The 16,199-nt window shown below is 34.3% G+C and overlaps 1 protein-coding gene across 1 annotated transcript in view; it reads left to right on the forward strand.

The window, feature by feature from the left end:
- Positions 1-7,898: 7,898 nt before the first annotated feature.
- The window catches only part of LOC136800255 (Fanconi anemia group D2 protein-like), a 39,239-nt gene continuing 30,938 nt past the window's right edge, over positions 7,899-16,199 (forward strand). The window contains exons 1-15 of the mRNA XM_067056879.1: positions 7,899-7,994; positions 8,958-9,077; positions 9,322-9,383; positions 9,890-9,942; positions 10,470-10,520; positions 10,746-10,806; positions 10,942-11,091; positions 11,339-11,463; positions 11,668-11,752; positions 12,044-12,148; positions 13,185-13,279; positions 13,956-14,043; positions 14,316-14,351; positions 14,778-14,918; positions 15,776-15,910. Of these exons, the coding sequence (XP_066912980.1) occupies positions 7,925-7,994; positions 8,958-9,077; positions 9,322-9,383; positions 9,890-9,942; positions 10,470-10,520; positions 10,746-10,806; positions 10,942-11,091; positions 11,339-11,463; positions 11,668-11,752; positions 12,044-12,148; positions 13,185-13,279; positions 13,956-14,043; positions 14,316-14,351; positions 14,778-14,918; positions 15,776-15,910 (1,377 nt within the window). The 5' untranslated portion in view covers positions 7,899-7,924. The remainder of the gene's footprint in view (positions 7,995-8,957; positions 9,078-9,321; positions 9,384-9,889; positions 9,943-10,469; positions 10,521-10,745; positions 10,807-10,941; positions 11,092-11,338; positions 11,464-11,667; positions 11,753-12,043; positions 12,149-13,184; positions 13,280-13,955; positions 14,044-14,315; positions 14,352-14,777; positions 14,919-15,775; positions 15,911-16,199) is intronic.

Consider the following 16,199-nt stretch of genomic DNA (forward strand, 5'->3'; position numbering starts at 1 on the left):
TTAAAAATGAGGTATGAAATCATATCCAAGCAAGTTCTGATTTTTTTTGCTGCCATCAATTTTTTTAAATGGCTTTGATTTCACTTGTCACTTGTCAGGCAGGCTTGTGTCGAGTGTCAAGTGAGGTGATGACACGTGATGGCTTCTTGCAATAGCATGCATCATGCAGTTAGTGGAAGTGCCTCAATTTGTGAACCAGAGGGTACTAATCGATAAATTCGATTATTGAAGTAAGGCCGATGAAATTTACATATGAGTTTACCGTCGGCCGCCCGCATCTCTAAAAAGCACCCGCATGAAAATTTCATTATCTTCAAAATTCCTAAAATTTTCATTATTTCTATATTTCTTTACAACTACAACCTCCATCGATCGTTGTTAAAATCGTCTCTACGCAGGATTCCCTCTACGCATGACCTTTTTCCCAGAGTAAACACGGGTAAACAAAGAAGATTTTTTACAGAAAATGTGACCGCCCTCAATCCTACAACTACAGCGGGCGTCACGCCCATCTATAGGACCCTGCCGACGCACCGGACTTAACGAACACCGGACACGCGAAAGTCCGGTGTAAAATGAGAATTTTTTTTACCACCAGACAATTTCTGCACCGGACTTAAGGAAGTCAGATGTCCGGTGTCGGAGAAGGATATTTTTTCCCACCGGACAATCAAAACATCGGACATGACCAGTCCGGTGCGTCCGGTGTTTCTTAATTTTTTGTTTCATAAATGTCCGGCGTCCAAAATTCCCTGTATGCAACACCGGACTGACACCGGACTAATTGCGTCCGGTGTAGCGAAAGGATACTTTTTGCCACCGGACGAATACACCGGACAGTCCGGTGCGTCGGCAGGGTCCTCCATCTATCTGCCTAACCGCCCTGGCGGCCATTTTAGTTTTTTGCCAAATCTAGCGCCACTGTAGCAATCGATCTTTATTTTTCGTTCGCAAAACATGCGTAGGGTTGAAGCGAAGCTAAATTTTTTATTTTGAGAGAGAATGGTTAGCAGAAATGGTGGATAAGGTGCTGTTGGGAAAATAATGAATAATGAATAATGAAATCATGCCGCATCTATTTTTGGGTAAGTTCACGACGGTAAACTCATATGTAAATTTCATCAACCTAATAGACCAGACCCCCGCGCTCGATAGGATCGATCATCGGAACGGCTCGATGACGGATCGATATGTGATCGATGGATTACTTAACGATCCGGATAGGAGATCGATGGAAGATTCAGCCATTAAAAAGTCTTGAGTATCGATCCTTCGTTGATCCATTATCGAGCTAGTATTTCAATCGAGTATATCGATTCGTCATCGATCGTTAATCGATTCGTCATCGATCGTTAATCGATTCGTCATCGATCGTTAATCGATTCGTCATCGATCATTAATCGATTTGTTATCGATCGTAAATCGAGATCGATAAAAGATCGATGATAGATCGGTATAGATCGATAAATAATCATAAGCTTAAAAAAATCTTGAGTATCGATCCTCTATCGATCTCCTATCCGGATCGTTAAGTAATCCATCGATCACATATCGATCCGTCATCGAGCCGTTCCGATGATCGATCCTATCGAGCGCGGGGGTCTGGAATAGATACCGTGGGAGGTCCTAAATCCGACACCACTGCCTAAATCCGATGGGGTCTTTCAAAGATACAAACTAAAATAAAAACAAACCTTTCGCTGTGACGCAACGAAGATACCAAAGTGTCAACTAAACTGAGAGATTTGATACACTGAACCAATGCAATTGAACCAAATAACAATAATTGCTTCTTATAACAAAACATATTTTTTTATTGCAATATGCATAACGTCATAAATGACAACAGTAGTAACAGCATCATAAAAAGTAATGAGATGTTTTGATTTTGCAAAGCACACGAAAATATTAAAAAGAGGTCTGTGTACGAGCGTGCTCATTTTGAAACGTTACGTAATCAAGCCTGGTTTTTATTACTTTACACTGACACTTGATTGTGGGCCTTTCGTAAATAAACATCCGGACTTATGCGTGGTAAAGAGGGTGTTGATAGTTGCCGCCTCGTTGATTCAATGTTTGTTATTCAAATTAAGTGCTACCGCATCCGCCCTTTTTTCAAATTCGCGCCATTTTTGCAATTTAGTCTGTTTGTTTCTTGATGGAAACCAGCCCAAGTTGTTTCGTATTTTTCCCGCACAAGTCACTTTTATTACAAAACTGTTATCGTTTTAAACATGAGCAACTGATCCAGAATAAAAGGTAATTATTTTTACAACTCACACTTTTTAATTACATTAATTGACATCTTGACATTATCTTGTTAGATGTTTTGTTTCGAGAGTTCTAGCAATAGTTTATCGTTCAACTTGGAGAGGGAATGTTTGTAAACATAGATTTTTTTCATAACAGTTATTTGGGGGGGTCGGAATTAGGCAGTGGTGTCGGATTTAGGACCTCTCACGGTAATGATCAAAGTAATTGAACAACCATTTATCGATTAACAATTGAATTTCGAAAATTGTGAGTCTTCAATCACTTTCTTAACAACCCTCTTCAATCGAAGACTCGATAACCGTTTGAGTACTTTGATTGTTATTGATTACTTTTGATAACTTCGATAACCAGTTGATTACATAGATACCTTGGAAAAACCAAAAACATTGATCTAAAACCAAACCACAAAAATAAGCCATAAGAATCACCTTCAGTACTTACCCGCCATTTTCAGTGTGCTCACCCTAGGTTTCCTCAAATAACCCATATCGCGCGTTCTGATTGGTTGGAGAAAGCGAAAGTGGTTTTCGCACGTAAATCGCATGTTTTTATTGGACAAAATAAACTCAGTCTCATATTTTATTGGACAAGATTCCAATAATGTGAAACTTAACGACAATAATGTGAAACTTAACAACATAAAATTTGAACTCTTGAGATATGATCAAAATCAAATTATCAAGGACCAAACAAACTATACATCACCATCAGGCAATATCATTGAAAGCAAAAATGTTGTAAAAGATCTGGGAATCCTGATGAGTCTGGATTTAAAGAATTTCAACCATTGAAAAAGCAAAAAAATTAATTTCATGGATACTGCGAACTTTTTAATTGCGATCATTTGAATGTATGACTACACTCTACAAATCGTTGGTGATACCAATTTTAGAACATTGCTCCGTTTTATGGAATCCAAATACTGTTGGTCTCATTCAGAGACTTGAAGACATTTAAAAATCCTTTCTAAGAAGGATAAAAGGCACCTCAAACAATTATTGGGAGTGTCTCAAGCAATCCAAAATCTATTCCCTTCAAAAGAGAAGGGAACGCTATCACATCATCTATGTTTGGAAGGTGTTAGAAGGGATAGTACCTAACGTGAATAGCAGTATAAAAGCTTACGAAAATCCCCGGCTAGGCTGGCTGTGCCAACTGTCTATCTCCAAGAATCAAACATCCAAGCTTAGAGATTGCACTCTTTCTGTACAATGTGCAAAACTATTCAATGTAACGCCAGAGAGCATAAGAAACTTAAAAAACACCTCAACTAAAAAATTCAAAAATGCCCTTTACACCCACAGATTGATCAAACAGAGGAGTGGTTCATCAAGAATTTTACCTGAGCACTTTGCTCGAACAACTACACGAGTAACAAGTAACAAGTAATGGCTCAATTCCTTTCTTACACGAAGAAAGCAGTCAGTGCTTGTAAATGGTGTGAAGTCAAAACCACAAGATGTCTTATCAGGACTCCTTCAAGGAAGTGTCCTGGGTCCTTTGATCTTTCTTATACTCATTGGTGATATTGACAAATATCTTAAACAGCTTTGTGAAGTCCTTTGCTGATGACATCCGTGCAACAAAACAAGTCAAGCCAATTAAGATGTTGCCTTACTGCAATCTGTTTTAGAGAAAATTTACAAATGGACAGACGACAATAATATAAAACTTACAGTCTAAGCTTAAACTCCTATATTAGGATTAGAAACTAGGCTAGTCTTACCTGTTTTATCTTTCCTTTTACATAAATACAATGCTGACAAGTTGACACAACACGTACATAGACAAGTTATGCCTGAGAGAAGTTTATATCGAAATCTGCAACAAAAACGAAAGTGGTCTCTTCTACTGATTGCTTCCCGGCGCTCCTTCACAGCTGTTTATTAAATTTCCACCAATGAGGTTGCCTCATTTCAAACAGCCCTTCTTTTTGGCACCCGTGGCCTCTCATTGCCTTACATGATGGGCGGCTGTAAAACCCCACTCTTCGTATATTTGTTTCAATCCGTTATCCGTGGCTTAGGTTTTTTCTCATCTTCAATTTACTGAAGAAAGCAGGAATTTGATGCGAGAGTTAGATTGTCAACAAAGTGCTGTAAAAAATCATTGAATAAAAGAAGAACTTAAAATCTTGAAATTATTTTCATTTTGAAGAATAGGTGCAAAAAAGTGAAACATAGAAAAGATTCATTTTTCATTGCATTAATGGAAATGGGGGATTTGGAAATTTTTCTATGTTTAGTTTTGCACAATCCCCTGTAACTATGGGCGAGCACCCCGTTGCTAAGATGTTGGCTTGAAATGGAAAATGAAACCACTCAAAACGAAAGTAAAATCGGCCCGTGCTCAAAATCCCGTAATCTTGATATAAGAGTTTTAGTCTATACTGACTAACCTGATTAACAGATTGTGTATTTTCTGGACCAGTACGCTGAAGCTCTAAAGATGTGGGCGAAAATATACAATCTGAAGAATATGGTCGCACGCGGACCGTGTAGAATTCTATTCAAGAGGAACAGGTCCGAGTGCAATGTCGACAGGGAAGGGTGTCATGGCCGACAACTTTTAGGTCGGGAGATATGTCAAGTTCTCTCAAAGCAAATTCAGAACTTTTCTGGAAATGAATCCATTTTCACCTTCTGCCTCCAATTTGAAACCTTACCACTCGCAAAGCATTGTGGGACAGAATTTTAATTCCTATCTATAAAACGCACTTTTCATGGAGCGCCGTTTTAATTTTAAAGTTTTTGGCACCAGACAAAAAGTTGATTCAAATTTTTCGTAGAAATAGGGCTATTTTCCTCAGATATTAGTTTTAGCAATCTTTAGAGCTTCAGCATGTCGCGTTAAGAAAACTCCACAGCTGCTATCAGGTTAATACCGACTTAACGACATAAAAGTTGAATTCTTAAAAGATATGGTCAAAATCAAATCATCAAGGGCCAAACAAACCATACATCACCATCAGGCAATATCATTGAAAGCAAAAATGTTGTTAAAGATTTGGGAATCCTAAATTGCTTCTTTAAAGAACAAATAATTTCAACCATTCAAAAAGCAAAAAAATTAACTTTATGGAAACTTTCTGCGAACTTTTTCATCCGGTCATATTTGAATGTATGACTACACTCTATCATGGAATTATTATAGATACTGGAAAAACAACTCGCTGATTTTTGCCAATTTCTCATGTACAAGCCTTGTCTGCAGTAATGACATTATTGTTCACCCTCCTTCCACTATTAAATGATTTTTCGTGATATTTTTATTGCAGTTCCTCATCAAAGAGTATTTATCCAATTCCCAAAAGAGACTTTAAGTTTTCCTCCGTAATTCAAAGTCAGTTAGTTAATTGCTAATGATATGTCGTTATGACGTTTTCTATTGCGAGAAAGATGCAAAAACATGCTTTGTATGTATAAGAAATTGAATACTACACCAGAAACTTTCAAACTTCAACCTCAATCTCAGCTCTTCTCGGAGAAATATTGGAAAGATATTCCCAATTCAAAATTTTGTGTCATTATAAACATTTTGTTTGATTTTACTCGTCTGATGATGTTTTTCTCACACCAGATTTCATAAATGTATTCGCTTGGTATTGTAGCATTTATTTTCAAACTTTTAGTCAGCAAAAGTACGAATAGAAAAAGTTAGACAACTTTTTAGAAATAAGAGTATCCATCATTTTTCAAAATCAGAGTCCTTCGAGCCGCCATGACAGTTGTCCTTTGCGGACAAAGCCTGTACATCGATTGTTTTCTGAAACAATAGAAAGACTATACTTCTTCGCTCTCCACCGTTTCATTCGATGTTTATCCAGTGTCTCTGTAATAAATCCATGACTCTACAAATCGTTGGTGATACCAATTTTAGAATATTGTTCCGTTTTATGGAGTTGTTGGTCTCATTCAGAGACTTGAAGAGATTCAAAAATCCTTTCTAAGAAGGATAAAAGGCGCCTCAAACAATTATTGGGAGTGTCTCTAGCAGTCCAAAATATATTCCCTTCAACGGAGAAGGGAACGCTATCACATCATCTATGTTTGGTAGGTGTTAGAAGGGATAGTATCTAACGTGAATATCAGTATAAAAGCTTACGAAAATCCCCTGTGCCAACTGTCTATCTCCAAGAATCAAACATCCAAGCTTAGAGATTGCACTCTTTCTGTACAAGGTGCAAAACTATTCAATGCAATGCCAAAGAGCATAAGAAACTTAGAAAACACCTCAACTAAAAAATTCAAAAATGCCCTTTACACCCACTTAAAGTCGATCCCGGATGAACCCCAAATTCATGGGTGCAGGAGAGCTAATTCAAACAAAATACTTGAAGGAGAGCTAATTCAACTTCAATACTTGACATGAAAAATATCTGCTGAGATTCTTTTTCCCTCAACAGATTGATCAAACAGAGGAGTGGTTCATCAAGAATGTTACCTGAGCACTTTGCTCGAACACCTACATAAGTAACAAGTGACACAAGTAAGAGTCCGAGCATGCAAACAAATCACAAATATACTTTTCAGATCTGGCATGCTATATCTGCCGTATATCTTCGCTTTCTGATTTGAATGATGGCGCTACAATAGGACGTCAGAGCGAACCCTCGACAGTCTTGCTTAATTGAAAAATATAGATCAGTTTTGGTGGTTTATAAAAGTAGTTTTTTTTCAAAACTACTTTTATTTTCTGTTTAGTTTGCTTGTAGTCTGCTCATTTCAATACCTTCTCTTTATCTAGAATGCTCTTCTTCATTATTTTTGTCCAGTCTGTCTTTGTCTTGTCTTTGTTAATTTTTGCTATAATAGTTGTTTGGGAGAATAATGCAAGAGTCTATTTCAGACTCTCCCACTCGATACAATCGATGGATCAGAAAATTATTGATTTCGATAATAGATGGACTGTCATCAAAGTTGACTGTTCATCTTTTGGTGAAAATCTTTCTTTTCTATTCTGACCTGCAGATTTGACACTGCAGTGTTGATACTTTGATACTTTTTGAGAAATTTAGTTCTTGCCTAAATTAGTTCTATATGAACTGAGAAATCTTTTGTACGCTGTGATTTTAAGTACAAGGTCCTATTGGCCTCCAGCTCCATAGCGTCAGCCCCCCCTGCTGGTTGGGGGGTTACACCCTAAAATTTTCCAGAAAAAGAAGGGGGCTGGAAGTACACCACTTTTTTGGGGGAACCTATGTACTTGGGGGGAGCTAAAATCTCATCACTTAACGTGGGGGCTAAAGTAATTCAGCTTTTAATAGTTGGCTTCAATTACTCAAATTGAAGCTCATGAATCTGAAAAATTTTCGCTTGCAGCGCAATATGTTTATAGAAAGTGTCCAAAATATTTTATCTTAAACTTATCATAAACGCAATTTACATTGGAAAACCCTTTTTCACTGGATCAATTTTTTTAGAGTGTCAAAAGACCTGGGGGGCTAACGAAAAATTCATAAATCTTTGGGGGGACTTAAAACTCAGGGATGAACTTATTTTTGCCTGGGACCTAAACCCAGGCTGACGCTATGAGCTCCGATTCTTTTTAGCTGAGACTGATCAGCCTATGTTCCCGTTCTAAATTGAAAACTAAAAATTACTGTCACAAAATATTCTTTTTTTTTAAGTTGAAATAAAAATTATTCCAAATGGTAAGATCAAAGAAACGCTCCTTAACTACGCAAAATTCCAGAGGCAACCAGGAAAACAAAGATCAAGGTAAAAATATTTACTAAGAATAGGCTTTAGACTTGACTCAGTCCTCCAAGTTTTTAGAAGAACAGAGGAAATTGTTTCTTAATTGAGTTTTTCAAGGCTTCAAGGGCTGCAAATAAGTGTCTGTCATCAGTCAATGTCTGACTGAAAAAGCCCTTTGTCCAGCTGAAAATCTTTTGTATCGGTCATGATGGCTGTATGAATGAAAGATGAAACCATTAACTTGATTTATGAACAAATCTTCTGTACACCCCTACCTGTTATTCTTTATCACTCTATTCGAAACTTCAAGAGTATTTCTAAGTTCACTTTTATCAAATTGCTTTCTTCGTAACTTTTAAGAGTATTTCTAAGATCACTTTTATCAAATCAATGTCTTTGTAACTTTTAAGAGTGTTTTCAACTAAGATCACTTTTAAGAGTGTTTCTAAGGTCACTTTTATCAAATCACTTTCTTCGTAGTTTTTTTCACATTTACGTAAAACTATACTTAAAGCCTTCAGGAACAGGGAATTACCCTAAGCTTAGGTATTGTTTTAAGGCCTTAAGTGGAGTTTGCTTACATTCAAAATGTTTTGAAAGGAAGGAAAATCCACGTTATCTTAATCAATAAAAATGCTATGTAATGTCGGGAAATTCTCAAAAGACAGCCTAACAAACGATTTACCCTAAGGTCTTAAGGAAGATTTTACGTGCACGTGAAAAAAGCTTTAGCTTTCTGTGTGACTTTCAATAGCTAGTTTCTTCATGAGGTTAGAAAATATATCCTGCTAGTTGAAAAATTATGACTACTGAATGATGGTGAGGATTTTGAGTTTAACTGACTGGATTTGATTTCAGTAGTCAGATATAATGCCCCAGTGACAAAAAATATTTATTTACTACCCTTGGTTCAAAGGTTAGGCAATGTGGAGCATAGGTCAAATAATTTTACAGTAAATTTTATTTAAATATCATATTTTTAAGAATCTAAAAAGAAGAGGAAATCAACCATTGGTGGGTTAGAAGAACAATTTGAAATTTGTAAAATAATTTCACAACATGGCTTCATTTTTGCACCAGATGAAAATGAACCAAACCAACTCGGTAATTCAACAATTGGATGAATTATGCTCAAGTTGATAAGACCAAAAAAATTGAGATATATTGCTAACAAACTTGTTGGAATTTTATCAAAATATTTATGACTTTCTGACTTATTTAAAAATCGTCGATTCTCAACAATAAAGCTTTGGATTGAACCACAGAAATATAAAAGTCTGGATACTTTCACACCATTTATCTCGCACCAGTTAGATTTGAAAATGACCTCTATTTTTTTTTATTTCAGGCATTGACCAAGCTATATTTATCAAGAAAATTACAAACATCTTCCATAAATATACAAAGCAGGTAATCTTTTAAAAGTGATTTGGCAAATTTTGTTTTTATATGAAATAGCCCAGACCCCTTCTTGCCACTTGTAATTCATGACAAAAGATTAAAGCATGATTCCTGCTTGGCAAAATGCTCTTTAAAATACGTGTACTCTGCCCGTTTGTCTCTCAGTCATAATTGTTCAGTTTAGATAATAGCTAGTTTCTTTTTCATTCCCTATGCAGAATTTGTTTTGCCAGTTCACCTAGGCTGGAGTAAAAAAAAATTCTTGGTTTGCCGTCACCAGACTCTAGATTTTGGAGGTGGGTCGGTCGATCAGAAAATTTCTTTATTTTAGTCATTCATGGAATTTTTGTCTACATTTTGTAATTTTTGAAGAAAAAATTTTTTTGTCAAAAAAAGCAATGAAAGTTTTTAGGTTGACAAGTTCAGAGAAGAGTCAGTTGGCTGACGACAAACCAATATTTTTCAAGTCCAGCCCTACAGTATGTTTACTATTTCTCCTACACATTTCATTCTAGGAAATAAAATCCTTCACTGAATCACTTGAGAACTTTTGGCAGAATAGTCATCGGTAAGTATTGACGAATCAAGATAAACATAAGAGTTTATACCTGATTTAATCAATTTAAACAAATCGATACTGGGTCAATTTTTTTAAGTTTTTCTTTGGACATCATCTGTAAAAGAAAATAAGGTTCAAGACATTTATTTGAAACATCTTGACCAAGGTATTTTAAGGATTCATAATCGAGGAATCAAGATTAACGTTTGAGTTATATGCTTACTACTAGTTTAGATTTATAACTGATTTAATCAATTTAAATAAATCGATACTGGGTCAATTCTTTGATGTTTTGCTTTGGGCATCATTAAAAAAGAATAAGATTGGAGACATTTATTTGAAACATCTTGACCAAGGTATTTTAAGGATTCATAATGGAGGAATCAAGATTAACGTTTGAGTTATATGCTTACTACTAGTTTAGATTCATAACTGATTTAACCAATTTAAACAAATAGATACTGGGTCAATTCTTTGATGTTTTTTTGGATGTTTTTTGGACATCTCCAAGTTTATAATGCCATATTCTTCTGCAGGTTTTGTTTCAGTTTGCTTCCAACAAAAACCAATGAGGAATGTCAATTCAGGTTAATTTCTTTTGATAATTTATCCTCACTTTAATCATTCTAAAGCATGGTTATTCCCTTTCAATGTTGCGTGACTTTTAACTTTTATGAATTATAATTATTATTATTTAAGAAGGTTTCATTCTTTGTCGTGTAAAGGTAAATGTTTGTTTCAATTAGATTCCAGAAATTTATTTTGATATTAACAAAGTTGGGTTTTTAGGTGAATGATTTTTTATATTTTAGCTCAAGAGGCAAAGAACAAGAAAGCTTAACAAGACTGCTTTTATCCGTCAATGAAATTCAGGTGAATATTTTTGGTAGAAATCCTCATTTCGTTTTAAAACAAATCAAACATTTTTGGGATCTATAGAAAGTTAATTGTTAAAGGTTTACCAAATACATTGATGTCTTTTTAAAACTAGTTTAATTTTTCTTTCAGACTCCAATTGCAAATTTATTGCTAGAGAAGATTCCTGAACTAGACTTCAATCAAGATCTAGTAAACACTGCGACAAAACTTGGTGATATTGATTTGACTCAAATGATTATTGGTCAACTGAAATTTCTAGATAATATTGTTGATAGAAAGGTTAGTTCTCATTTTATAAACTAACCATAAAAGCACGGTTCTCTCCTTTATTTCTTCTTTACAATTCTTTTCTTTTTCTTCACATAGTGATTTCAAAGTTTGAATAAGAAATAATATGAATTAAAACAAGTTGGTGAGAAATACAATAAGTAGCTTGCTAGACTTGTCAAAACATCTATCTCTAACAGTGGTATCATTTCATAAAAAAAGCAAAAATTAATTTTCTATTATTATGATATATTTCCAGGAATTAACATCCAAAATCATGGAGATCATATCAGTTTCCAATGTTGATGCTCAGAAAGATTTGATCAGTTGTTTACCTGAGCTTGTCGATGATGAATGTGATGAAATCTTACTGAATAAATTACAGTATTATACTATTTCTTATCTTAATCCTTTCTGTGTTCTTCTCTGAAACGTGGTTAAAAATTGCTTCCTGCTACTTTAATTTCCAAAAGCAATTAGAATCTACTGAAGTACCATATACTACTGGGCCACTTAAAATATTGCAGTTCAGTCTATCAAAAAGCTTTAAAGGGATGATTACATTTACATCTAATTCTTTCTGCATAGGGAGATGTTGAAAACATCACAATTGGTAACAAGTGTTCTGGATGCCCTTAGCAACATGAATGTAAAAAATGACTCTTTGTCAGAGGTAAGTTAATATTTTTTTATTGTTAGAATTCCAAGACAAAATTTTTGTTATGGTGGGATATTGATAATGGTGACAGGAATCTTTTAAGTCTACTAAGACGAAATTTCTCCGGCAAAAATGGAAAAAAATTGGCACAGAAATTTCATCCATTTAGAGTTTTCTATTTGTGTTGATGGAGAAAAATCTTTCTTGTTCACCAAAATTCACTTGTTTTATTGAGGCTTTTGACTAAAACATATATAAGTGATTGACACACAAGCTTGAACTTTCTCCACATTGTAATTTTCTCAGATTCGTACTTCAGTTATTGATGTTTTGGAATCAGCTGACATCAGTGATTTACCGATTGTGATCAAATTTTTACAAAATACAAGTAATGAAGAAAATATAGTAGATGTAAGATTCTTTTTTCTTCTTTTCACTCATAAAAAAGGCTCATTACATTGACACCAAAGCTTATATTTTAAGAGCCTAAACTTTCTACCTGATAAGATGGTATAAAGCCTAAACCGCATAATACAGTAAGGAATTCAAAACACACGGAGTGCATATTGAGAGGTACACGAAAAGTCAGCAAGTTAGAACCAAGAACACGCTAATGATCAAACTAGAAGGAAATATACATGACACATTTAAAACATACAACAAAATGAGACAGAAAACCCAACCAGTATTTCCTATTTGATATTTGTACAAGAAATAATGCATTTTGGAGTACAATTAACCATTAATCACAAATAAAAAGCAGGACAACATTGTAATCTGCCAGAGTCTATAGCAATTACAGACATCTGTTGTCTGCGTTTTATACTTTTTTGCTAATATTAATACAATAATGACCGGTTAGTGAGGGTTGTACTGAGAAATATTGCCCGAGGTCAAGTAACGACCGAGCTTGCGAGGTCGTTGCGTTGACCGAGGGCAATATTTTCAGTACAGTCCGAAAAAACCGGTCATTATTGTATTTGTTAACCGTTTCCTTAAGCTTCGATTGATTTTTAGCGCTTTATCCAGGAAAAATAGCGAAATAAAGCGAAAAAAACAAGCGAAAAGAAATAAAAAATTGTTATAATTTCTGGCGTCAGAAATAAAAAATGAGAGAAATTATGTCAACGCTTTGTTCATTTTCCTTTGAAAAAGTGACGTCACAATGAATTTTCCTAACGACGGGCAATACTGGACAGTGTAGGCCCGTCGTCATGCGAAATGAACCAATTGCATTGCGCAAAAAGCCGTGTAGCCCGCTTCGAAAAAGTAACCGGTTAACAATATATAATATCAGATAACTAATCAAATTCGTGTATTTATGTTGGATTAACAATTACACATAGAATTAACCTCTAGCCTTTTGCTACAATCGCAAGCTCTTGTAATATAATGCACTGATTTTACTTCACAGAACAGGTTTTTTTTATTAAATTTGTAATTTTAGACTCTTCTTGAAGCAAGAGAAAAATTGAACATCACCAACTTTGCTATTCCAAATCAATCATCAACTCCTTTTCAAAGAAATAATGCCAACTCTAGGTAATCATTTTCACTGTTACTCTCACTCAGATAAATCATTTTCACTTGTACCTGGTGACCTGGAGTTTGAGAGTAACTGTGTCCGAAAAAAATTGAATTTTGACTAAATTCTTGTTTCATGGTATTAAGAGGAAAGGCAAACTTAAATTTTGATGTATCATTTTTTAATTTTGGAAATATCAAATGAATTGATTAACAAATAAAAAGAGACACCGAGTGAGAAGCATATTTTGATTTCTTTTACTGGAAGGATTCAGAAAAGAATAACAAAGGTTGAAAACTTTTTTGCTACTTTTGGTACTTTTTGTTTATTCCCAAAAGGATGATTTGGGAATAGTCCAAAATTCGATATTACTTATTTTTTTCTTAACGAAACTTTTAAGACAAAGAAATAGCAAATGATCAAAGGAAAGATGTTTGTTCTGATACAAATTTGATACTGTCTATTTGAAGTTTTTTGACCGTTTTTTATAATGACTTTTGACTTTATACCTCCATATATATCGATAAATACTTTTCCAAAATTAAAAAACGATACATCAAAATTTAAGTTTGCCTTTCCTCTTTACCACGAAAAGAGAATTTAGTTAAAATTAATTTTTTTTTCGGACACAGTTACCCTTCAAACTCTTATACTTTTGTGTCTGGTAATAAAAATACACCATTGAATTTCCAGAAAGCACTTGGATGACGAACTATTGATTTTTGATTCCATAAGATCTGGCATACGTTTCCAAAAGATGATAGCTGATGCTTGGGTTAAGGTACCTGAAATTTGCCTAGTTACTTTAGTCATTGATTTTGTTTCAATGTTTTTTTATTGACACTTTTGCATCAATTGTATTGTAATCTATGTATTAAAAGCTGTAATCTGTATGTATGTCTGTGTATTACAGCTGTTAACGATTAAAATTAATCCACTAGCCTGTACCTGGCGCTGCTTATTCTTGACAAAGCCCACTGTACGTTCCTTAAACCTGCCTCCTAGAGACTTTAATAGATGCAAATTGTTGATAATTATTATATCTTTTTGCAGGTTTTAGACTCTATTATGAAAAGTAAAAATCACAAGGTAAATATTCTAATTTTAAAGCATATCTTAAAGACACAATCGGCCACTGTGGAAATGACACCTAAATCTCTAAAGTTTTGAATTCTTTCCCCAGGATTTCAGTCTAATGGCTACTAATGGGAGGACTGACGTGAAACTTGAACTCGCATCTTTTGCATTGATTAAATCGTGTCCTTTTACTATAGCCCTGTTGGTACTACAATATATAATTATTGAGCTTGTTCTTTATGATTTTTTTTCAATATGCTTTACAATTTTTAATTTAGACATAAAGGCCCACATACTCACTTTGCCCTCCTATATTGATAAATCCATAATCTAAACAACCAAAAATCTTTTTAAGTCACTCAGTATACTAAATGTGAATTTGCCTTCTTCAATTAATTATTGTTAATACTAACGTCTGTTACCCATGCTTTTCTACAGGTCTTAGATTTGTATGTACTGGTAGTTTTGTACAGCTTCAAACACAAACGTAAACAACTGAACACCATGTTTCGCAATAAAATCAAAACTGGTGTTTTCAATGAAGAGATCGTGTCTAAAGCCTTACATTCACATTCTCAGGCAAGTTTAATACATAATGGGTATAATCTAAATGTTTTAGTGTACCTTATTGGAACTAATTTTGGCGGGAATTAATTTTAGCATTTTTCGCGATTTTTCGTCAAAATCGCGAAAATTAATTCCCGCGAAATACAATTTTTTCCAATTCTATCGAAAAATTTGAAAGATCCCTAAGAAAATGAAAGAAATTTGTCCAATAAAAGAAGAAAACCGCGAAAAATTAAAACCCGTAAAAATTCCAGAATGAAAAAAAACGCGAAAATCAAAACCCGCGAAATGCAATTTTTGGTAGGTAAGGTAGACTTCAAATGGCTAAGTAGAATGGCGGAAAAACAGACTTCACTTTGGAGGGCTGCTACTTTTCATCCGAAAAAAAGAGCATACAATAAAATCCATATTATACCGAGTGTGCCACAAAAAAGTTTCTCTCTTTCAAGTGAATTTTCTCGAGATCTAAAACTTTTAAAAGAACGAATCCTTTCCCTTTAAATTTTGAGGGTTAATTTATTAAATTTGGTTCATTTGATTACAAAGAAATGCTCTTAGTCGTGCAAAAGCTATTGCAACTGCCAATTTCAAAAATAAGAATTTGATAGTTCGATTTTCAACGTTTTAAGCACTTTTTGATAGTAACTTTTTTCTTCTATTGAGTATAACTTTTGTATTATAATGAACCAAAATAAATGACCTATCAATAGTTTATCCTTCTTCTTTTCAATGTAAAAGGATTTGTTTTTGTAAAATTTATAGAATTCCAGAAAATCAACTGAGTTGTAATTTTCGTTTATATGATTTCAGTGTACACACTGTATTTTTTTTCAGTCGTCTTGATATAAAATCTAGAATTTCGATTTCAGGTGTTCAGTCAATACTTGAAGGAATTATTGATGGTCAGTGAACTTTTACTTCGTGCAACCGATGCTACTGTTTCAGCTTATGGATGCAACCTCTATAAACAGATGTTCATGTCTTTTGAAGCATTCCCCCAACAGGTGAGATCACAGAAATCATTCTAAAACACCAAAGTCTGTCTCCAAATAATTTACAGCTGAGACAAATAAAAAATAGAAATAATTTCCTCTGTTCTTCTAAAAACTTGTTATCAAACATAGTTTGTTATTGGTTGATCCAGGTTGATCGACAAAAGGCTGTTTTTTTGTCGTTTTTTACTACTTTATAAAGTCAACCAGCAGTAAACTTTGTTTGATATATTTTGATTGAATGAATATTTTTGAAATCTTTTTTCACAGTGATGATGATCTAAGAGTGAAGAATCACTCC

The sequence above is a fragment of the Clytia hemisphaerica genome, unplaced genomic scaffold, assembly GCF_902728285.1.
Source record: "Clytia hemisphaerica strain Z4C2 unplaced genomic scaffold, Clytia hemisphaerica genome assembly, whole genome shotgun sequence".
NCBI classification, from domain to species: Eukaryota; Metazoa; Cnidaria; class Hydrozoa; order Leptothecata; family Clytiidae; genus Clytia; species Clytia hemisphaerica.